The sequence below is a fragment of the Wasmannia auropunctata genome, unplaced genomic scaffold, assembly GCF_000956235.1.
Source record: "Wasmannia auropunctata unplaced genomic scaffold, wasmannia.A_1.0 LD336001.1, whole genome shotgun sequence".
Lineage (NCBI taxonomy): Eukaryota > Metazoa > Arthropoda > Insecta > Hymenoptera > Formicidae > Wasmannia > Wasmannia auropunctata.
Window position 1 is genome coordinate 255,684 of NW_012026889.1, and position 23,784 is coordinate 279,467.

General features: G+C 42.4%; 1 protein-coding gene across 1 annotated transcript in view; it reads left to right on the plus strand.

The window, feature by feature from the left end:
• The window catches only part of LOC105453216 (lymphocyte antigen 6D), a 67,736-nt gene that overhangs the window by 29,774 nt on the left and 14,178 nt on the right, over window positions 1–23,784 (plus strand). The window contains exon 2 of the mRNA XM_011694977.1: window positions 6,458–6,585. Coding sequence (XP_011693279.1) covers window positions 6,458–6,585 — 128 coding nt within the window. The remainder of the gene's footprint in view (window positions 1–6,457; window positions 6,586–23,784) is intronic.

The window sequence follows — 23,784 nt, forward strand, 5'->3', positions numbered from 1 at the left end:
TTGTAAAATTATCTGTTTCCTCCGACTCGATGAAGGAAGTAAATCCAGACATTGGCACATCTCGAAAATCAGCGGAGCATCGCGGCGAGAAATTTCGTTCTCGGAGGACGAATTCAACGAAGAGAAACGATTCTTGACATGATTGGCCTGACACGAGTCAGGTTAGACGTCGCCACGTAAAAGCTTCGGCCGGCCACCAAGGACCACTTCATCAACTTGTTTGAGTATAAGGGCCAACCGACCGACGTCTCGGCGGTTTTGACCGAGAGGTCACTGCCTTCAAGGCTATTGCTGATGACGCCACTGTTGCGAGGTTGTTAGTTTTGGATATCGAAATAGATTTAACTTTGATGAATATCGAAATTATAATGCTATACTTAAAATTATGATGCTGGTACTTAAAATAATTAATATAGTAATTTACACGTTAATTAAAAGAAAAAGAAGAGAAAAAGCACGGTTACGAATGATTTTTAGCAATTTGCACGGTTATATTTGCACGTCGTGCTTTACTTGTGCAATCTTATAAAATTTGTAAAATCGTCAACGCGAACTTTACCAAGACATGTAATCCCGATCCTACTGACGTAATTGTAATTAAAATGTAAACCCACAGAGGATAGATATTTGGATCTTTCCGATAGATTTCCGATAGCCGCACGCCGTGAATCATCCGCGACTCCAAAACGATTTCTATCGATGGAAATACATCTGCCAACGACGAGCGTATCTTGCGGATATCTCTCCTCGTTACTACTAACGTCGAATCGGGGCGCCTCTGAATGCCCGATTGGCTCAACTGCTCGTGAAATGACGCCGTTTCTCCGCTTGCAGATCATTTACGTCCCGCTTTGTGGAGCCTCCTCACGACGGCTTCAAAATCGTATGCTGCTACCCACAGCCGCATCCGTGAATCACAGTGCCACATAACTCACACGGCCGACCATGCCTTGTCTATTAGTCCGCTGAATTTCAAAATAATATCAGGGAGATAACCCTGGAATGTACTTTTGTCGAACTATCTTTAAAATCATACTGATTTTTTTACAGAAAAAGGAACGCGTATAAACTTGTATCTATTTTTTTTTACGAAATTCTACTTATGTAGCTGTTCCGTCGCCTGATTTAATTGTCATATTTAATCTCATGCGATTTTAGAATGCACTTTGGATTTATATACATGAACATTGTGAATTCGTTTAAGTACAAAATTATGATAGGGAGAACGTTGATCAACAACGAAAATTGGATGCTACAAATCCCCGATCGATCGAAAGAGGAAATTCATCTCGTGCCGAGATGCAAGCGGGATGCCTAAAGCGTCACACCACGCCGAGACGTCTGAGACGCGGGGCTTTTGCTCTCGGTATAAGGGAAATTCCAAGAGTCGGGAGTACTTAGATGCCTCGCTCGGAGTACAACAGTTTCGGAATTCTTTGGACTTTCTTACGGAGGGGATATGAAACCGCGAGCGCGACGGACTTGTAATGAAGAAACAACGGCAGTTCGTCTTCATTAAAGCCACGGACCGTCGCCCGTTCACTTTCGAATGAAAATTTTCGTGTAATTGTCTTTCCTCGCACCGTCGACTTTTAAATGTCATTAATTATATAAGTGTCTACTTACAGTGACTTTTCATTAAAGAATCAAGTTAGTCTGAAGAGTCACTTGTAAAATCACATCTCGAGGATTTCCCAAGTTGACGGGCGCTTACTAGATCTCGCCTCTCTCTCTCTCTCTCTCTCTCTCTCTCTCTCTCTCTCTCTCTCTCTCTCTCTGCATTTCCAGAGACAGGCCTCTATATTCTAATGGACGCGAATATTCCCGCGAAGGACGTTCCGTCCCGAAACTTACTTCTGAAATTACTTTCATTCTTCGATCGGGGCAATAATCCGGCTTCATTCCGTACGTTGATACCCCGGGCGACTTTCGGACTAGTCCGGAGAAAGGCTAACTTTTCTCTCAAATGTACTTTACGTGATGGCATCGTTCGAATGCAAGTTGCCTGCCACAAAGCCGATTGCGGCATCGAGATCGGCATTTCCGTTCGGATACCTTTGCGACGACGACGAAATCTTTCCGCTCGCGTAATGACGTTACTCTCTACCAGTTTCGATCCTTCGCCAATCGCCAGTCTCCTTTCTCGCAAAGGATCCCGTCCGTCGATCTTCTTTGAAGTTGTCATCTGAGTAATCCACGAAAGCACGTTTTTATTGCATGTTACATTTTTATTTGTACTAGCAAAGGATATGCAAAATAATTTCAGTTCATCTATTTTATCGAAGTCACGCCGCAAGTAATTGTAATCACTTTTTCGTATAAAATAAAAATTATCAAATCCTATTTTCTTAATATTCAATATTAAAACTTGACATTTCATTCTAACTCTAAATGAAAAAGAGTTTTCTCTCATCTAACATCTCAATATAATTAATCATACGAAAAATTAATCGTGCAGAAATTTAGGAAATTTTCGTCAGCAATTACGATAATGTTGGGAAGAAAACTATTAATTTCTATCCATTTTTGGAGCTATGTGATGTGCTTATTTCGTATCAGCAGACACAACGGTTAACTCGTTCGTCGATAGCGAACGAAATCCTCGCGGATTTCGTCTCAGGGACTTTGCTCCCGTCGATTCGGGCTCTTCCTCGATGGCCGCTTGAGCTTACTCGGGGCGACGAAGTTTAAATTGTTTTCGAAACAGCGGCGAATTCTATTGTCGGCGATTGCCGGAGCGAATATTTGATGCACCACTTACATAAGACAATTTATCTTGTAGTTTTTGATCACCGTCATTCGCGTCTTAACCAATGTAAATCACACAATTAATAACGGCCGAATTTTTTAAGCAAAATATTAGAAATATTAAAATACATTCGATGTGTGTCCTTGATGTTTCGAATGTTTCCCCCCCAGGGAATTTATGGCCAGATCTTGGGAAATCAGGCGAATTTGCGTAGAAACTGTTCATTGCGTACACATTCCACACAGCGAAGTGAAGCTTGCATATGTCAGTACAGACTCCATTATGCCTGATCGAAGGCAAATATTTGCGGGAGAATATCAAAGTTGCAGAGCACAGGAATATGGACGGTTTATCTTATCGCATCGTTGCACATCAACTATCCTTTAGTTCGCATATAATAAAGCCGAATAAATTTGTGTAAACTACCTTGACGTTCTACCATGGTTAATGACAAAGTGACGCCGTGATAGTTGACACATTGCATGAAAATTATGCTATGACATCACACGCTGCGACAACGTTATAACTTTTGACATTAACTAATTGACATATTATATCCTGCCAGCGTGTCTCTCGTGTCCCCAAAAAAATGATAAAATTAACTTCCATCTTTTCTACTTAATTAGCTCTTAGCTATTTCTTTTTTTCTCTCTCTTTCTCTTTTTCCTTCTTTCCTTCTCTGGTATAATATGTAGACAATATATATTTAAAAAAAAAACAATAAAACTTAAATATCGTTATATAAAGACAATTAATTTTTCGAGGTCCGTGAAATTGCATAGGACTGTTTCAATCTCCAGAGTATCGAACGCGGTTTCGGTAACTGGGCCGATCGCATCGGTCGCGTACCCTCTCGCCCTTCCGCCCCCTCCTCAACCCCTCATGAAATAATGACAACCAGGGGAAATACATCTCTCGGCACGTTGGCCACGCTATCAATACTGCGCGCCGTATCCGGCGAGAATGCGGGTTCTATCGCGCGCGCGCGATGCATCGCCGAAAAAATGAGCGGCGAGATAAATCATCCGAATCGCGCGCGGTCGCACGCGCGCGCTAGCGCGCGCGAGAGAGCGAGCGGGAAGATACAGGGTGGCACGTCCGTCTCGGTGAAATTTACTACCAATATTTTTCTTCCTCCGCCCCGAAAACGAGGTCGAATTTACGTGTCGCGTCTCCGGCCGCCGAACACGCGCCTCGCGGCAGCCGCGCGAGGCGGGAGGAAACGCCGCCGCCACCGCCGCGCCGAGGGCGCGGATATATCTCTGTGCCACACACGCCGCCGCGTGTGTCCGCAATATTGAGCGAAACACAAGCTCCCGAATCTCCTCGCCCGCGAAGCAGATTCCGCTTCAGAATCCTATCCGTATTCCCGCCGCTGCACTGCAAGGAGAGATCCGCCAATCTCCCAGAAGTGAAACACCACCGGAACGGGGTTTATTCAAGTTTATATCGCCACTGTAATTTCTCTGCTCTGTTTAACGTTGACCGCACAATTTGGGTCCGCGATGAGAGGATCAAGCGTGTATATTTTCGCATAAAGTTATGTTCCATTCTGTCTACTCTATTATATCGTTGAATTGAGTTACGTAGGCATTATTAATTGCTGAATTATGTCTTGAATGTCTATTGTCTATTGATATGCAACGGGCGTACTAGTGAAGCGATTTCCGGGAGATTAGGGGGAGCGCGCGGCCGGCGTATAATCGAGTCAAGGATTTGCTAGATTGGTGTATCGAATTCCGAAAACGGTTCGATTCGTAGAAAATTGGAAAAGTTGCCTCTTTATTGAGTCGATCCCGGGGCGGAAGCTCGGTCAAGATACAGCAAAAATATTTTATTGGAGATCGGAAAACACTGCCAGAGGCAAAAAGGTCCCTTGATGCGAGACGAATGCTGATCCATCCGCTCTCACATTTCGAACTGAAGAGCGATTTCGCATATAATAGCATCATCTCGCTAAGATCGAACTATAGATTCTACTTCTTGTTACCGGATCATTTTTTGCGGCCTACTTTACGCGCGATCGTGATTTCGAAACCCACGCTCCCCCCGTATATTGTATATATTTTACATCATCACAAGACGTCGTGGTGGACCGCAATAAAGAAATAAGGTCGCGAGAATAAGGAACGCAATTTTCTTTTTACGTTTGTGCGGAGCTTCCTGTTTACAAGTCAGGACGTTTGACATAAAATCCTGTTATTCCGTATATAGGTACAACACGCTATCTCTGCGATAAGATACAGAACAGATAAGATTTATCCGCGAGTCATATATCTCTTTCCCCGACTGCCTGACATTTTCCCGTCTATCTTACAGTTTCAATTTAATGCATGATGACGTTATAAATAAATGTGTGCAAACGGACGATCTTAATACTTTGTCGAGGACCGAGTCAACACTCGCGGCGAGCGAGTGTTGCGAAACATCGGCCTGGATGAACTCGCAAGTTCATAAAGTTCTAACGAGGTTCCACGGTGGTTCACTTCTCAAGGGGACCGTATGCCAAGACAGAGAGAGAGAGAGAGAGAAAGAGAGAGAGAGAGACGTCCCCTCTCCTTCTCACAGACTGCGTTAGGAACTATTAAAGTTCGGTGAAGGACCCACCGCGAATTTGTGACGGATAAAATTAAAGAGGCTTTATTACCCCTATTAATTATGCCCTCCTTGCTTTTCCGTCTTTTACGAAAATCGCTCAATCCGAAAACCGCCGCAAGTTTTATTTCGTGAACGTAAAAATAATTGGACCAAGTCCGCCGAGTTCGCCGAGTGAGTTTATCGGCTATTGAAAAATTTTCATTAATAGCGTACAATATCAAAGTTTTATACGCGTTAATCATTTTCAATAATAAATAAATGTATGTGTATATAAATGTTTCGAAGTTGCTTGAAAACTGAGTAAATTTTAAATTTATAAGAAGCATCCGAGAGTTCAGCAAAATGCATATAAGATGTGCTTAAAATTTAGCGTTGTTTCGTTGGTTCATTTTCTTTCTCTTTCTCTCTCTCTCTCTCTCTCTCTCTCTCTCTCTCTCTCATCATGAGAGGTAAGTGAGTTTAATCTAGCGAGCGGCGAATCTTCCGCGACCTCCTGCCAGCGCCTCATCTGGAATCGACGGCGGCGCTTAGCGCCGCCTCATAAATCCCCGATTTTACGGACGCGCATTATACTCGCCGGCGAAAAGAGTTCGATCGGTCCAGCGCGAAAAAGCACGGTAAAACTTTCCCTCGCGCGCGCGCGCGTCGCTTGCATTATGAAACTCGACCAACTTCGCGAAACGAGCCGAGCCGCTATTACTCGCGCAGAGGGGGGGGGGAGGGGAGGCGGAATATGCGCTGGGCAGAACGCCCGAGTTTTCGCATTTACGAGGCGCGATTAAGCGTTTTATGGATCCCATCAATTTTCGAATCCTACATATAACGTGCGCGCGCGGAATTAAGAATCGGATCGCGAGTGTCGCGTCGAGGGGCCAATCGCGAATCTGCCGCGCGTTTTAGCCGTCGCAAATTATTTTCGCCCCCGATACGCCACGCGAATGGAGATAGTCGGGAAAATAGATTTTCGTGCCTCGCGCGATGTATATTGCGATTTGTATCGCAGATTGCACGTCGCTCAGCTCTCTATTCCGGATTATTCTTGCGGCGGCGCGGGCGCGCTTCCCATATGCGATTTTACTTGACAATTAAATGTTATATAATGTGTCGCAGGTGTCGCGCACGGTATTAGATGTTACAAATGCGGACAGTACAACGAGGGAGTTGGCAGCATTACACCGTGCATTAATTACACCTCACACATGCTGATGGAGTGCCCATCCCCGGACCAATGGTGCATCGTAAGTACAACTTGCACATTATTTTTCCATTCAATTCACCAAATGAAGCGATGCCAAACATTCCGTAGAATATGATTGCGTACGCCGACACAATCTTATCCGTGAACGCTGCCAAATGCTGTCAAGAAAATAAAAATCATGCTCATACAGTTCCCTACCACGGTCCAAAATTGTGGAGAGTAGTCGAAACACTCGCTGAAATTCGAGTATTTCGTGAAAAGATAAATATTTCTTTTGCGAAAATAGGCGTCGATGCGGCGCCAACGATCACTTGACACTCTTCCAGAGTCGCCTATAACGACGTTATTTACCTCTCGGCGCGACTCGCCGATGTCGGATTTATGAGATGAGTCCGCGCAAATTGGCTCGAGAGTCTTCTGCAAGCTTGCACGTCCGCTCGCCAGAAAACCTCCCGGCTTCTCCTCGGCTACCGCGAAGAAGTTCGGTATATATATCGCGTCACGCTGCCGTAGGAATTTCTAAAAGGAAAGTAACACGCGTTCTCCGCGGCGTGGGGAAGTACTTGCGATAGGGTCATAAATATCTAAAGAATTGTACTGCCTTAATATACAACTGACGACACGAAATTCGAGATACAAAATCATCAATTAGTAACATTCAAACATTTTTAATGTTTCACTGAAAATTTTTAATATTCAATTACCGAATTTAGTTATACACTACTTTATTCGAACGCACGGAGTCCGCGATGTGAATTCATATTAAAAAATATCTACCTAATTTAAAGCGGTACGGTTTTAATTCGTTAATGCGAATCTAGGTGAGATACACATTAGGTACGTAAATGATTCATGTACCGCTTCTCATTTTCTGCATCAACTGTATATTGCGAGTGTTTGCGCTTTTCTCTCCGCGTGCAATGAAATAATTTATGAAATAACCAAGCTCCATATTTCCGAGAACTTACCTGCCTCCTGGTGATGCATGGCCGAGTTCTTCCCTCCCCTCCCCGACGACGTAAAACCGCATTATTAAATCTTTCGATCCTTCCCGCTCATCGCACAACAGAGAACACAATGTCGGCGCCAGATGGAAATGAAGCCTCTACTCGATACATATAATTTCGCCTTGTAATTTGTTCAGAACAACCGCAGCTTCGCTGCCTAATTAATGCTCATCCGTCCTCATTATCTTGAATATTTTATTATACGGAGAATTTATACGATGTAAATGTAAGGGGAGTGGGAAAACGTCTGCGTCACATCGAAATGTAAAATCGGCTAAGCCAGAAACGAGGGAGTGAAGTCGAGGAATTTATTCGAGCGAGGAACGCAACCGATATTACTTCGCGATTCGAATAAGGGGATCAATGGCCTATGTACGTAGATTTAGAACGCAAATGAGATTTCTGCGCGTAATAAAATCTCCTTAAATCTCCTGGAATTTGCCCCGAACGTTTCGCTTCCACGGAACGGAAATCGGGAAGCGAGGTGGCATAGAGGTCGACGATGGTCCGTCCGCGTCTGCGACAATGGGAGACGATTGGAAACTCCGCAGAGTGAAACGGCACGGAAGCCGTTTCCTCGCGACTCCATGAATCTCGAAGTTTACATCCGCCGTCTTAATAAAACGGTACGATCTAATCAGCATAACGACAGGGAACCCTTTGTCGAGCTAAGTGAGATCTGCGCTCATCCGCGACGAATCCCTCCTTCCCGGCTTGTCTCCGTCTTTCTTCGCTTTCCCGGTTCATTCCCTTCTTATTTCGTTTTCCGTGTTGCGGGCATGAAAGCTCGCACACTGAATCGCAGACGGGAGTGACACGCAGTTCAAAGAAATCCAGTAACGATTCTCGAGTTATCATTCACGATCCCGTTTCAATAGAATGAAAATGGAAGGGTCATTAGTCAGCTAACAGGGCAGATGAGATTTGACGTCACGTTCACAAAATATTAATTACCTTGATTCTCTGTTTATTATCTTGCAAATGAATATTTATATAATTTTCTTTGGCACGCCAATTCCCTTTGTGTGTACATGCCACAATCAAAAGCTCGAATTATATCGCGAAACGTCACAACCATATCAATCTCAGTCTCCCTTCCCTTTCGATCTTGTTGTTGTGTAAACCCTCATTCTTCCCGAAGAAGCAACGAAGCAAAAGAGGGCGTAAAAAAGACTTGATCCGTGTCATCGTGTTTCGATCACGATCGACAAACAACCATCGATCTCGCGGTAATTTGAATTCCGTTTCGCCGGTTATTTCTCGGCGAAACGGAATTCAAGAGAGTTCCGCAGGACTGGAGAACTGAACATCAGTAAATTAAATACTCTCTGTGCACGCGATAGCGACCGACAGCCTCCGAGGTCTCCTCGATTTCGAGGTAGCCAACAATCCCCGGCGGCCGAGCGGAGTTCGATGCCTCCGGGCCGTCGAGGTGCATTCACTGCAGGCACTGCATTATTACGGGCGCTCCCGCGTCGCTCCCCCTTAGTGCATCGCTGGGCATTCCGATTTGGCCTTCAAATTAGTGCAACATATGCCAGTTGCATATGTTACGTCGTATTAATTAACATTTAGCTGCTGTTATCGACTGTGACAGACTTGTATCTATACGCCTTTCTCCTAGAAGCCCTCTCTCTCTCTCTCTCTCTCTCTCTCTCGATTAGTTTTATCCTTCTCGAAAATCCACAGTATCAGTAATTAGCTGGTGTGCAAAACTTTTGGCACGTTTAATGTTTTTGAATTCGATCCAATTATTTGATCCATCACGTCGGTAAAAACCGATCGCCATCGCCCCAATGTACCATTAACGCGCAATGGACGTGTAATTATCTCGAATCGCGTTAAAACCAGAGTAACACGGAATAAAGTTTGAAATTCAAGTGTTGCAAAAGCGAAGCATCAGAATGATTTCATATTTAAATAACAGCTTTCCTGCTGATTGTCTAATAAATTAAACAAAGGCTCTATTCTGAAATTTCCCAACGTGAATTTCGTTTGCACAACACATTTGTCCAAAAACAAAGAATGTCTAGACCGCATTTGTAGCTATTCATAAAATGCAGCTATTCATGTTCAACAATTCGTAGCAAGAGTTATTTTCTATGGAATCGATTTTTAATGGCTCGCCATAGTCTCCGGTGTCTTTAAGTTCTTGTTCGAAAGTTTTAATAGTTGAGATTGATATTTCTTGTTAGCCTGTGACGTTCTTGTTAATGAAAATTGTCTTATTACGCCGAGGAAAAATTGTTCGAGGATTTTTAAAAAATTCTATTTGCTCAGTCTTACGATGAAGAAGCTGCGTTAGTTATTAACTCCTGTTAACTCTCCTGAGCTCGCCGATGCCATTTTCGTCGTAAAAATAATCTTTTAAATAACGAAAGACATTCGCGTTTGCGCTGCGATTGTTACTTATTAACGCCGGATACACTTCTCACGTTTCAGAAGTACATACTATTATGAGACTATTTATATTATATGAAGAGCCTTGATTCGACGGGAATACCTGAGTGTTATGATCGTGATTCCTGTAATCAGTTTTATATCGCGGCCAGTTTCTATGATATGATAGAATGGATATATCTCGATAACAATTATTTCTGTACCGTCGTAAGCTCGCTCGGTAACATAATCGCCCTATCTATTTCTCGATTAAAAATATAGGCGTCCCGCATTCGACTCGTTTCGTTGGTGGAGCAATCTAAAACAGTCAGCAGTTTTTCCACGTTATATCTTCGCGATCGCGCGACTATTTCTGCCTGCCGAAAAGTCTTCAACAATATTTCTATTTTCTTCGGATTTTCTGTTTCAAAAACACTCACGCCCCAGAGCGCTGACGAAAGTACCGGCAGATAAATTTGACGGTACCGAAAACGACGGAGGAGGAATACAGGGATTCACTCAGCCAGGTTGGCTTTGCCACCGAAATCGAATGGCTGCTCTCTTTATCTGCCGTTCGATGGCACACTTTTTTTTCTCCCCTCGCCCACGATCCGACGCGACGTGCTCGTCTCGCATCTGCATAGAGATTGGATGGCGGCGGTATATATTTCGGTTTTGTGGGCGCGAAGGCTTTAATATTCGTCCACCGGCGAAAATCGTGCGGGATCGAATGAAACGAGCGGTACGAAGTTAACGGAAAGCTTGCGCGCCTTTTCATCCCCGACGACAATATATATAAAGCATTATCTCTATTGTCCTTGATTATTAGCGGCGGGGAAAGATCGCAGAAAGGTGCCAAGGCGAATTTACGGCTGATCTCTCGCCGACTTAAGAGTCACGGTCGTTCGCGAATCTTCCTTATCACGGGAAGCGTGACCGTTTTCATAATTACCGCATTTCCGTACCGGCGCGATATATACGAGAGTCAGGTTAAATGCGGGTGTTGCGTTTCTAACGGACGCGAATTTTTTTTACAGATATACTCGAAATTTACGAATGACGAATTCTATCAGTTCTTTTTAATTGCTTGCGAATAATTTTAATTGCTTCCACGCTTTGCAAACAATTTCGGAAAGTTCTTCTATTAGCGATACCCATACGTGCCGAATCACACAATCTTGTATCCTTATAGTATTCATTTAAGTTCACCGAATAATGCTATTGCCGAAATGTTATCTTGGATCTAAACGACCGCCGGGCTTTCCGCAATTTCCGTTTGAAAATGATTTCGATTCCTCGCAAAGAGAGAATCGAACCCCGTTATTCTTGAGTAAGCAACCCCGTTCGAGGATACTCGCGAAGCGAGTTACATTCAAAGCTTTACCGTTGATTTCTGATTAGCTCTTATTTGTGCATGGATTTCGCCGGGCGGTTTGCGTATCGGGCTTTCTCATTAAAGAGAATTAAAGAGAAAGAAAAGGGTGAAACTCGTGTTTCTTTGTGCGCAACAACTCTGCAAAACCGCGGGATTTTAATCAACGTTGAGCAGAGACTCACAGCTTTGATAATGAATCATTGGATTTTCTACTTTAACATTTTGTACGTCGCTGCAGAAGTCATATTAGTCTCGTTAACAAAATTAGCCATTGATTCTGCTTTATAATCGACTTCAAAGTGAGGAAGAATAATCAGCTGTAATAATCTAAAAATTTTCAACAGCGTTGAATTAAACGACTCAGAAACAAACAGAATCTCAAAGTTATTATTCCAATCTTTTCGAGTCGCCGTTCAATCACGTCTCGGGGAAGCTAAGCGGAAATGTCTTCCCGAATCACTTTTCGTTTATTCGGCTATTCTTTTTACTACATAAAGATCCCGACAAAGGTCAGAATGATAAATCGGCGAACATTCGAGACGTGGCACGCACAGCTGACGTGCACGGTCAGGAGTTCCATGCAGGAGCGAGATCGGGTCACGGGCCGGTTTTTTCTGAGCTGCGATCGCCCCGCCGGAAAATGGAGCACGTTTTTCCTCCCCACATCGCCCACATTCTTCCCGCGATTCATCATCTCGCGCGGTCGTTCCTCACGAGTCTCTCGACGGCCTCGACTCGATCGCGGACGCCGCTGATTTTCGTTAATATCGGCACATCTCCCGCGGCCGACTTTTACCCGAATGAACTTTGGAATTTCTGGATTCAGAGAGAATCGAAATGTGTTCGGATATTATAAATAAGTTGTAACGAGATGACAGTGTATAACGATCGAGTCTTATTGTTAGCGGATTATATTCTTCAAACGCGAGTTGCTTTCTCGGAATTCATTTTCGCCGTGGCGTCACGACGAGAAATAAACGGAAACGTGACTCGTACTGCACTGTTAATGCTAAATTGCCGCTTTTATGCCTCGTACCCCTATTCGCGTTTTTTTTTGCTCGCTTCATTAAACGCGATTCACTCGACACTATGGCTCGCTGCCCACAATTTTGTGCACCAGCGAGTCCCTGAGTAATATAATCGACACGTGAAGTAAGCTTTGAGAAGCAAATTGGGAATAATTACAACATATTAAACAAGCGTAATTACATCCTGCTTTACGTCAAATATGACTAAAAGCTTCACACCTCTCTCTTCTTCGCTTTCTCTCTCTCTCTCTCTCTCTCTCTCTCTCTCTCTCTCTCTCTCTCTCTTGAAAGAGAAAATATAATCGAAAGTGTTAATTATTATTATGCACGATTAAATTATATTAAAATACTCTTGCGTTTAATGAAAAATTGCAGTTCCAGCTATTCTCGATTTTGTTATTACAACAAATAACGTAATGAGGCGGCGTCCAATTTAGCCAACGTTTCTGACGCAAAGGGTTGAAACTTTACTGCGATAATTGAGCGATGACCACCGCAGCGCTTGCCGCATCGGATTTTCATAACGCGCCTCTGCGCTGGCGTTTTTATCGCGAAAAAAAAGAGTGAAAAAAAAAGGAAACAATTCGGCCTGCCGTTTTCGAGCCAATAAATCGTTGCGCGGAAGTATGTAACAGTTTGCGCGCTTAAACTGTGCATCGAACGTGACTGCGTGCGCGGCGAGATGACAGGCGGAATTGCCACACGGACGCATCCATACGCACACGCGCATCTATAATTCAACCACTGCCGATTTAATTGCGATCCATGCCCGACTGGATCGATTTTAATTTTTTGCTCGCTACGATGATACCGACTGATACGTTGCCTTGAAGAGAAAAGAAGAGAGAAAGAGAGAGAGAGAGACCATAAATCATCCGCAGAAAAGAAAAAGAAAAACAGGACTCCAAAAGTGCAAGCAACTTGTTTGCATAAAATTTCTATGCAACGCGTTTCTGTGCACTTTTGTATTCCTACGGCATGATAGCCGCGCTCTATCGCGGATGGACCGCGCGTGCAAACGAAAATATTATTACAAGTCATAAATCTAATTTGTCCATTTTACGTCTTGAAAGGGAATTGATTCGGAAGTCTTCCCGGCGTTTGTTCGCGAGTCTCGAACGGACGCCTCTTCTTTTCCTCCGTGCGCAAACACGAAAGACACTCGTTTGCACGCGATATTTTTGACGCCCGGCGCTGTTATTCGCAGCGGCGTATAACCTTCGATTTTCACCCTCCCTAAAACCGTTCTCGCTTTCGACTTTGCTTTTTCCTCCGTCGACATTACCGGCGCGCACTTTGTTTGATTTTCCCCGCGACGAGTTTGCAGCTCCCGAGGTTTTTTCGTCCCCACCCCCGGCTCGTTCGCACCGCGAAAACGGGCGGGCGATGCTTCTTCTACGTCGTCGCTATACGTCGCCGAATCGACGGTGAAGGAGGAAGAACGTGAGACACCCCGGCGTGGCATCGATCCCTCCTCGACTCGTGATATATCGTCCCCTCGTCGGCCGCTCTTGATCGGCGGCGGCGGCGGCGCGCGGCGTGGCCGGAATTTATGATTTTCGAATCGGCCGAAATTGTCGTTTGCTCTCGGAAAAATCACCGTCGTGAGGGAACAGATAGCCCGGCATCTCTGCGCCCGTGTACGACACCGTGTAGGGTATAGGGTGAACGGTGCAAGATATATAGTGTCTCACGTAAGGTGAAAACGATCGAATTCTCGCCCGCCGGCGGGCCACGCCGGCGCGTCCATTGTCCAAATCACAGCTGTTACCCGATCATATTGGCGTAAGTGCCATAATTTAACATTACATGGTGCGCCAACAGCTGTGCATGTGCGTACGACACGGTCGTTTGTTTATAGAGGCTTTTTCAGATTGCACATAAATCAACCGCCTGCAAAATTCCGCGGTACGGTTTCTTTAACGTTCGGTGAAATATATCGCGCGGATTATGAGATGTCATGCGCACCGCATAGGAATTTATTTTCGGTTCCATCAGGGAAGCCAGTTTTACGTCGGTTAGCTTCAACCTTATAGTTTAACCAATTCTCCAGTATACGTTTTTTCGGAACTGAAGCTAAAATTAACCGACGTTCGCGAAAGCCCGGCGTTTACAGACTCCCCCGCAACTTTTTCCTCCGTAACTTCGGGCAGCAACAAATAAAATTTCGTTCGGAATAAACTGAACTTCGGCAGAGAGGCAACCTTTCCGTCCGCGTACGCGCGCCCAACGCCATTAATCTAGGCAGCCGCGGGAGATCCTTACATCGTTGCCGGTGGTATTCCTCGCTAAATTGAATACCTGCTCGCGCTCATTATTCAGTTTCCTAAGGAATTGCTGGGAAATAAAATAGCAGTGGTAGAAAGAAGCCGGGAAACGCACAGCGCGCGGTTGCACAAACACCGTAAACGTGGCGAAGAGATAAAATTTGCACAGCACCCCTGCCGGTTGAGCAGAATTGTGAGCTGCCGCTCACAAAAACTCGCACGTGACGTAGAAGAATTTTACATCTGGCCACGATAAATATCGTTCGCGCGTGTGAAAATGTACGCAATCTGAATGTGAAAAAGCGCGTTGGCTCGTAACGGCAAAATGTAATGCGGTCGGATATAATAATGTACGGACTTAATGCCCGCCACCTGATTACTCTCGGCTGACAATGAACGCCAGTCCTCGCTGCGTACGAGATGCCCGCGAGATATTAAGCTGTAAATCACACGCGCGCGCGCGCGCCCGTTTGTTCGGCCGGTTCGCGGGCCGAAACGTACGCGCGAGGGCAACAACCGTGACAGAAATTGAAATGACGCGCGGCTGCATAACAGCCGTGAAATATCGCGGGTTTGGCGAACCCGCTTGGTATTAGGAAAAGTGGCGGAGCGGCAGGGGGAAAGAGGGGGGAGGGGGAGAAAAATCCTTTGCGCCCCTCCGTTCGCGGCATGAAATATGAGGGACGATACGCGGAACATAAATTATCCGCGTCGCACTTTGGCTAAAACCGCAGGTTGAAGTCGAAACTGATTTTAAATTTGTAAAATTTTACAAGGAAAGGGATAAATTTTCTGGTTATGCGTATCGCGCGCGTGCGCGTGTGTGTATGCACATATACCGTGCGCTGCCATTTTCAAAGTTTTATAATTCTTCTTCAGATAAACATATTCGAGAACGTTAATTGTCGATTATTTAAAGTAGATATTAGATTCCGTGTCTTATAAATATTTCTATAATGGTAAAAAATAACTGAATATTATAGTTATATATAAGTATATCTGTTACAAAATAATAAAATTCAAAAATATCGATACGTTTCCGAGTATCAATATTTTAACTTCACTCAAGAGTATCTGCTGGCGTATACTTCTTGAAGGTAGAATCGATGCGCCCTTCAGATATCCTGGCGGTAAAAGTGCTTTCGCACTCGATACTTTGCACTCGAATTTCTACTTGCAAAATAAAGAAAATATCCTCAGTCGCGTTTGCGTTCAAACGGATAGATTAGAACATTCTTGAGAATATTCGTTTTTCTACTTTCAATAACTTAACAGGGAGGTGGTTGGTTCTCTTTGAAAGCCAACACGATGGGATCCTGAACTAAAAATAGGATACATTGAGCAGAAAAATATAAAAGTCTTATTTTAACCTCAAGATTCTGAAAGTAATATCAAAGAGCATTTCTCTTTCTCTTTCTCTCTGTTCAGTTTGAAAGTATGTTTTTTTTATAGCGTACCTTTTAAATATTTTACACTGTAAAGGTCTCACTATGTTTTGTAAAATGGATAAATTTTCAAAGTTTTAAGTTTGCTCTCTCTCTCTCTCTCTCTCTCTCTTTCATCTTTTATTTTGTATAAATTATTTCCATTTATTTCTTCTTTTCTATTTTGTAAATTGTTATAGAACAATAATAAATCTTCTATCTACCTATCTATCTCTTTGTTTCTTTTAATTATGAATCAATCAATCTTTTTTTCCCTCTTTCTTTTCAATCAATCATCTAATAAAATTCCATTTTTTAATTTAATATTTAATTATAGGTAGATATTAAAGATTAAGAACAGTTTATTTAAAAAAATATGCGATTGGCTGTATGATTGATGAAGAGTACTCTACGCTACAGTTACATCGTTGTCCTTTTAGAAAAGAAATGCTACGTCCACGTCTATTCTGCACAGCTCGCCGACAATCCCATCCGACTTGCAGTTCCGCTTTTTCGCGGCTTCGCGCTCCGTCGAGTTCGTTTTCCTCGGACGCGATGCCGCTTTCTCGGCTTCTCTGTTGCATTCTTCCTTCCTTCCGCGATGTTTCGCCTTTCACCCCCCGGTGACATCTTATACATAAAACATCCCCTTTATCCCGCGTCGGACGCGCTGCCGTCTACTTTTGCGTGTGCATAAAGACGCACGCGCGTTCGGGCGTATCTATATGCAATTCAAAATAATATCCGCGCATAATATCTACATGTAACACCTCGTGAGGTGGACATTCTGAAAGTATGCCAGCTCGCTATGCTTATCGGCGATATGCTTCGATGCATTTTAACCGCCACGGAAACGATACGCTGCCGTCACACGGCGACGACGAGACCGCGAAGACGTCGAGACACCTTCGACATTTTAATGCGGCTCGCTTCCTCTGCCCTTCGACGAAAACAATTTCGCTCGGGGAACGCCGTGACGTGACGTCTCAAAACGAGCAAATTATTTTATCAGGCACCTTCACTTGTTCTCGACTTTGCTAACTCGCCGTAATTGATTTAATGATTTCCCTAATAAACGATAAAGTAAAACGCCGAAACATTGTCTTGCGAAACGAAGAGGATCTCCAAACTGAAATATGTAAAATGATATTTACACGTAAGATAATATGTATCATCGATCTTATCCTAAAAGATATACAAATTTTAAGACAAGATTTATATTTCGGTACGGTATAGTACTTTTTAAATCATGATTCGATTTTCCAATCATGTTATTGTGGAATGGTCGATATATAAACAGAAAACGAAATTATTGGCGAGGGAATAATCAATATCTTCTAGATGTTCTCTCGGTGCGAGAAGGGATAAAAACTTTATATCGAAAGAGTTAATAAAAGCGCGGCAGGTGCATCTAAAGTGATGCACTGTGCGCACTTTATCAGACGCCCGATTCCGCATCATAAAACGGAAGGTCTGCATCGTCTGCATACACGCGCGGACGCGTCCGTGTAGCTCGCTGAGTAATGTGTTTGTCTGTCAGTTGCAAAAACAGACGGTAAGTCCGAACAGAGAGAGGGAGAGAAAGAGAACGACTTTCGAACTTACAAGCGACCGTTGTTCCAGTTATTCGCTGTTCCAGTCAATGTCACCGCGTCGAGAACCAAACGTGTAATCTGAGGCGAAATTCCATTCATCAATCACGACGACACGTAGCTCAATGTCATTGAGTTGTGTCATCAAACAGTTGTATCGTGCTTAAGATGTTATTAAATAGAGCAAGCAAGATTGCATTTCTCGTAATTTTGCTGAGCTACCGAAAATATAAGAAAACGAAGACATTTCAATCTGCTGTTCGAATGCGGGACGCGACTCCAGATGCTTCCTTCATTTCGTGAGTAGGAATTCAAGGTATTGGATACGAGGGGCACTTTTACTGGCACAGAATATCTCGAGAAGGAAACGCGTCGATTCTGTCTTCGAAAAGCATATGTCTTATGCCATCCGATACTTTTGAGTGAAGTAAAATATTGATACACGGAAATACATCGACATATCCGAATGCTCCCGGCTTAGACGAGAATAGGCGTGCAACTTTAAAATTCAATTATTATTCTTGTCTCGTGTTTATAAAAGAATTTATAGGGCACGGCGCCTCTCTTATATCTACTTTAAACGATCGACTTAAGCTATTAACGTTCTTGAATATATTTACCTAACGGCTATGTAATTTTTCGAAAATTGCATCGCGCACAGTAAATTTATCCCTATTTAGCAAATTAATATACTCTATAAAATCCAAAAAATATTTCAAATATAGAAACTGAACTCTTACATACATTAAATTCGTTTAAATTTTATTGTTGACTGAATATTAAGTTGATATTAATTATCATCGAGGTCCTATGGGAATTGTAACAAGATCCATGAGAATAGAAATGTCTGCGAATTGAAATTTCGAGATCCTTCTTCAGGTTTAAACCAAGATTACTTTCTTGAGGAGCGAGAACGTTTCAACGTCTCGGAAAAAGTCACGAGACAAACGTGTGACGAAGTTAAAATTAACAACCGTGCTTTTCTCGTGTGTCACAAATTACAAAATAAACTGCGACAGTAAACTGAACTCATAACGCTAGTGCCCCCTAAATAACGGGAGTAAATTGAAATAGAGATCGACAAGATAATTTAAATCACCCGTTTTCTTTTGACGTTACGCACCAAGCACGGGACCATCAGTCTCGATTTAACGTAAATTAATCCGACAGAGGTAACGTTCCCCTGCAGCCCCGACGTGTCCGATAGAGGTGTCGCGGTGTATTTCGATGGGATAGGCAAACGGAATGAATGTACTCGATTCGACTCACGCTCCTCGCTCCCCGTTTGATTGTAAATCCGCCGATCAAACATTTGATTAAAACGGTGTGTGCCCTATTTAACACTTCGCGTCACGGGGCACGAGGGCGAGGCCGCGTTGTAAAACAACGAACGTTCTCTCTCACGGAGATTCCCGGGGGAGCAGAGTGCCCCCGCGTCCCGCGACAATTGATCGTTCATAATTGCCGCTGTTGCGGCATTAAGCGTTATCGAAACGCAATCTCGCCTTACGAGCTTAGGCGCCTCGCCCCGGCACCCAGTGCCAGTGAGAAGTTTTGAATATTTATGCCGGCTTTACGATCGAGACAACTCGGCTCCCGCGAAACGTTCTGCCGGCTTTAATTATTCGGCTAAGTCGATTCATTACGCGTCTGGCATTTCTGTTATTAATTAAGTAACACGTCTACGTGCGGTATCAGTGAGACGGAGGATTCTTTCATCAGAACGTTGCACTTTGAATAAAAATGCTCGCGATTTTTCGCGCGCGTGGACGATAATATATTCTATACATATATATATATATAATATATATATGTAGATTTCTGCATATATTTTTTGTACTTATTGTAAGCGTTAAACTGATACTGGTCATATAACCTCGTCTGTCTTTTACGTCATTCATTACACGTCAAGTGTTTAAAACGCAGACACGAGATAACAACGGAAATTATGCAAATAATGGTTGCTTATTCGACGGAAAAATTCTATTGTGCAATTAATAGCAAACCGTCATGAGCATCATGGTTGACGTAATATCAAAGCATACTCGGAGATCCGCGGATGCATTACTGGATACCGGATCCGGATGAAATATCAAGGAACGTGAGTCGGTATCTCGCAATGATATTTCAAAAGATCTTTGCTGCGGCGCTTTATTCCTTTGCCGTGTCCGCGCCGTATATCGCGCTCTCCCTCCGTCGAAGTTCAGTCGGAGTCATTAATATCGTCCGCCGTCTAACAATTACGGTAAGATACGAATTAAATCACAATTTACGAAATCAATCGTACGGCCTTTAATCAAGACGAAAAACTTCATCTGTATACAGTGAAGTATTTACGAGAGTAGGGAACGAAATCAATATATTGCATGCAAAATATTTGCGGAAATGTATAATTTAATTGTACACAATTTGAAACGGGAGCACAGTCAAATAAAATACGACACCTCGAGATTGCGCGGGAGGGGGGAGAGGGAAATCAGATTTCTCGTACTTCGTAATGTTTATTATCGGCCCTGGAGCAGCGCACTATTCATTAAGAAGAAACGAGAGAATTAAACATCTACGTTTTCGTAGCTCTTTGATGACGGAGTCCTCATCAATGGCTTGTTGTCCTAACGAGTTTAAAGCACATTTAAGTAAAATACGAAGTACCTCGTGTTTCCAGCGCTGACGAATGCTGGGCGAAAGGTCACTGAATACAGAGTGGATGTTGGAAGTCTTTTTAGAAAGAAAACTTCGAAGAAAAGGGGAAGAAGTCAAATGGCGCGGTGAGTGCTCGAAGGAAAACCCCGCAGCCGTCGAGAGGATCGTAGGTCAAAGATGTGTCCCGGCGAAACTTTACCTGCTATATATTTTATCGCGTGACCTCTGCGCGAGTCGGTTTTGCGAGAATTAATAGCTCGCTAGTTAAGTGTGCCATTATGCTAAACGTCGGGAATGCTTTTTATTCTGAAACATAAGGAAGGTGATATATAAAGAGTGATACAGATTTAAGACGCACTTACTTACAACCGAATCTGTTTCATTAAAGTTGGCATTTCTTGTTAATCGTTTATCAAGAAAAGTATGATAGTTTTGATCTTTTCAACGATTATTTGGAGGATCGTGAGAAAAGTATATCGTTTTGATCGTTTCGAAGATTATTTGGGGGATCATGAGATTGCGAAAAGGCGCACAAACTTCTTTTGGTGTTCGTGTTTCTTCTTACTTGTTTTCCCCTCTCTTAAAAGGGAGATCTACGTTGCTAAGCATCATAAGGGAATGTGGTTAATGTAGAGTGAGAAATGGATACGGCCAAAGGAAATTAGCAGGGTCACGACAATATTAATAGCTGTTTCAGACAGTATTACTAGGGTATCGTTTTCGCGCAAAAACCCGGTTCTCATCCCGGCGCGGTTGTTTCATAAGAATAAGAGCGAGAATGCCAGTCCATTATGTTGGAGCAGAGAATAATGTGGAAGGCTGGTTATCAGTTTCATTCCGGTTTTGATGACAATCCCCTTCCCATCTAGTTTTTGCATACTAACGACAAGTTATTTTTCGGAAGATCGATCGTTGTCGGCTTGGAGGTTCTAAAAACTGTAATTTGACTGCTAGCTCTTTTCTCTACATTTACGATAATAATACATAAAAATCCTAATTACCATTTTTTGATCTAAACGAGAATTAATATCTCTTTTTAAATTTAAATTTAAAATAATTCTTTTTTAAATAAAATTATTAACAAACTATTTAAATTTTTATTACAGAACTTTACGAAAAATTATTTGCGCATAACAGTTAAAATTTGTTATTAATAACTAATTTGTCAGCTAGTTGATATGCAGTATAAAAAATTAAAGGTTAAACTCAACTGTGTGAGCAATAAAAATAAATATTATTTATGCTGTAAAAATTAATAATGGCTGACAAAAATCATATGTGTCAAGCATAAAGATATTCATCTTTTAATCAGGACCTACTCTCTCTCTCTAATTATTTATATAAATTATTTTTCCCACAACTATCGAACGAGACGTTAATTGTACTTGTCATTTACGTCGACAGCAATTTTTTTGTCTCAAAAAAAAAAAATTCCGTTTGTCACGGAACAGAATGGCATTCGTCTAGGTATTCAAGATGACTCCTGAATATTTAAACGCCTTTGTCTTCTGCCAGTGGCAATTTTTCTTTCCTCCCGTCCCTACGGCGCGGTGACGAAATTATACGTCCATTAGCAACTGTCCCGATGGATGTCCAATTTCAAGCGGGATACAGACAAAAATGAAATTCGTTTGCTAACCGGCGTTTCACGGTGATGGTCCGTTTAACGGGAATCACGTCTACATCTCGTTAATTAATTGTACATCGAATTAATAATTTCGTAAACGCCCGTCAGTATAATCGTGTCCATTTTAAAACGTAATTGTATGATAAAATTGAATATTCTGTCGGGATTCATTGAATTCGTGGAAGCAAACACATCGTTCAAATTTTCAGCAATTTCATAATTATGTAATAATATCTCAATATAAACTGTTAAAAAAATTGTCATAAATTCACGCGTTGATAATAATAAGCTTTGGAATTAGGTACGTAAAGCAATTTACTTTATCGAAATATTTTAGTCCAATTTTATCGTAGCATTAAAAAATGATTTTCTACGGAAAATTTTAATATCACATCTATATACACATGCAGAAATAATCATAATTAACTGTTTAATTTTATGTCGAAAGCAATCTATATGAAAAGTTCGCCGTAAAGCAATCTGATAAAATTTAATTTGATGCAGTCTTCAGAAAACTTCTCGACCGATTTTATAGGCTGCGCATACCGGACTTGAAAAACGCAGGCAATAACACGAATGATTTTTGCGCGATACAATTTACGAATGACATTTCCAAATAGAGCACCCCCGTGTTGGCGGGGAATTTACATTGCGTCCATAAAACTCGAACTCCCGGAGGAAATCGGCGACAAAGTGCTACCGTTAACTTCGCGGGAAATGTGGGAAGATGCGAATCCGCCAAAAACTTGCGAAAAACTAGAGAAGACTTAACTGTTTCAGCCGTGGCAAACAAATGTCATCGCAAAAATTCGCATTTTCGCGAATCGGCGATACAACTTTCGTCGTTCTTGTCAAGAACAGAATGCTGTTTAGTTATTTCGCAACGCAAGAGGAAAAAAAACCGCGAGTTTTATTCTCGCTTCAACGGGGACAGAAATATACGCATGATATTCCTTTTGATTCGATTTTTGATTAAAGAAAAATTATATTTCTATCGATTTTTAAGCTAATTGCGCTGCATCGTTGTTTGCATTTTTAAGGCGTGCATTTATTAAGATTATTAAGATTTTGTTGCACTCGCGCGTAGATCGTTGCAAGATATATATTTAAAGTGGCGCGATTCTGCGCATTTATGCGTGCGTACGCATCGATATTACAAACGTAAATTCCCGAAATAATACTCCGCGAGCCATTTTAAAATTGCTTATCATATGACGCCAGGCGTATCGCGACCTCCCCTTTGCCGTATTGAGTTTTCCGATGGCACTTTGCATACATTGAGATACATACAATCACAATACGTTCTTCTATAAGTCACTATAAAATTGCTGAATAGGCCGGTTTCTGTGCGTATTTCTGAACGATGTGAAAAAGAATATAAAGACATTATAACTATATTATATTCTACTATTGTGAATTTATGTAAATTTTACACCGAGATGAAATGTCAAATGTCGTGGCACATTCGTGAGTCGCGATTTTATTCGTCTTTCAATTTCCAAAAGATAAATAATATAAATATTATGCTGTTAAATAAATTTGTAATTATATTAGACAATCAAATTTAATGTGATTTTGATTATAGTTAGAATAATTATAATGTTCCTTTTAATACGGAATTTTCAAAGAATCCTTGTTCCATTTTGTACAAAGTAAAATATTTTTGTTTTAACTTTCATGTATGAAAAATAATCGAACTAAAAGAATCGATCCGGACGAGCAGAGTGAAGCGACGAAGCGGAGCGCAGTAGTTTAACGGCAGTTCGGGTCAGCCGGCGAACAGTAGAAACGCCCGCGATTAAATCAGCCGCTAGTTACGGACGTCAACGGTTCGATGTGATAGCCGTATCTCAACGTAATATCGTAAATTCGTTAATATCGTTCTATTGCGTTATTG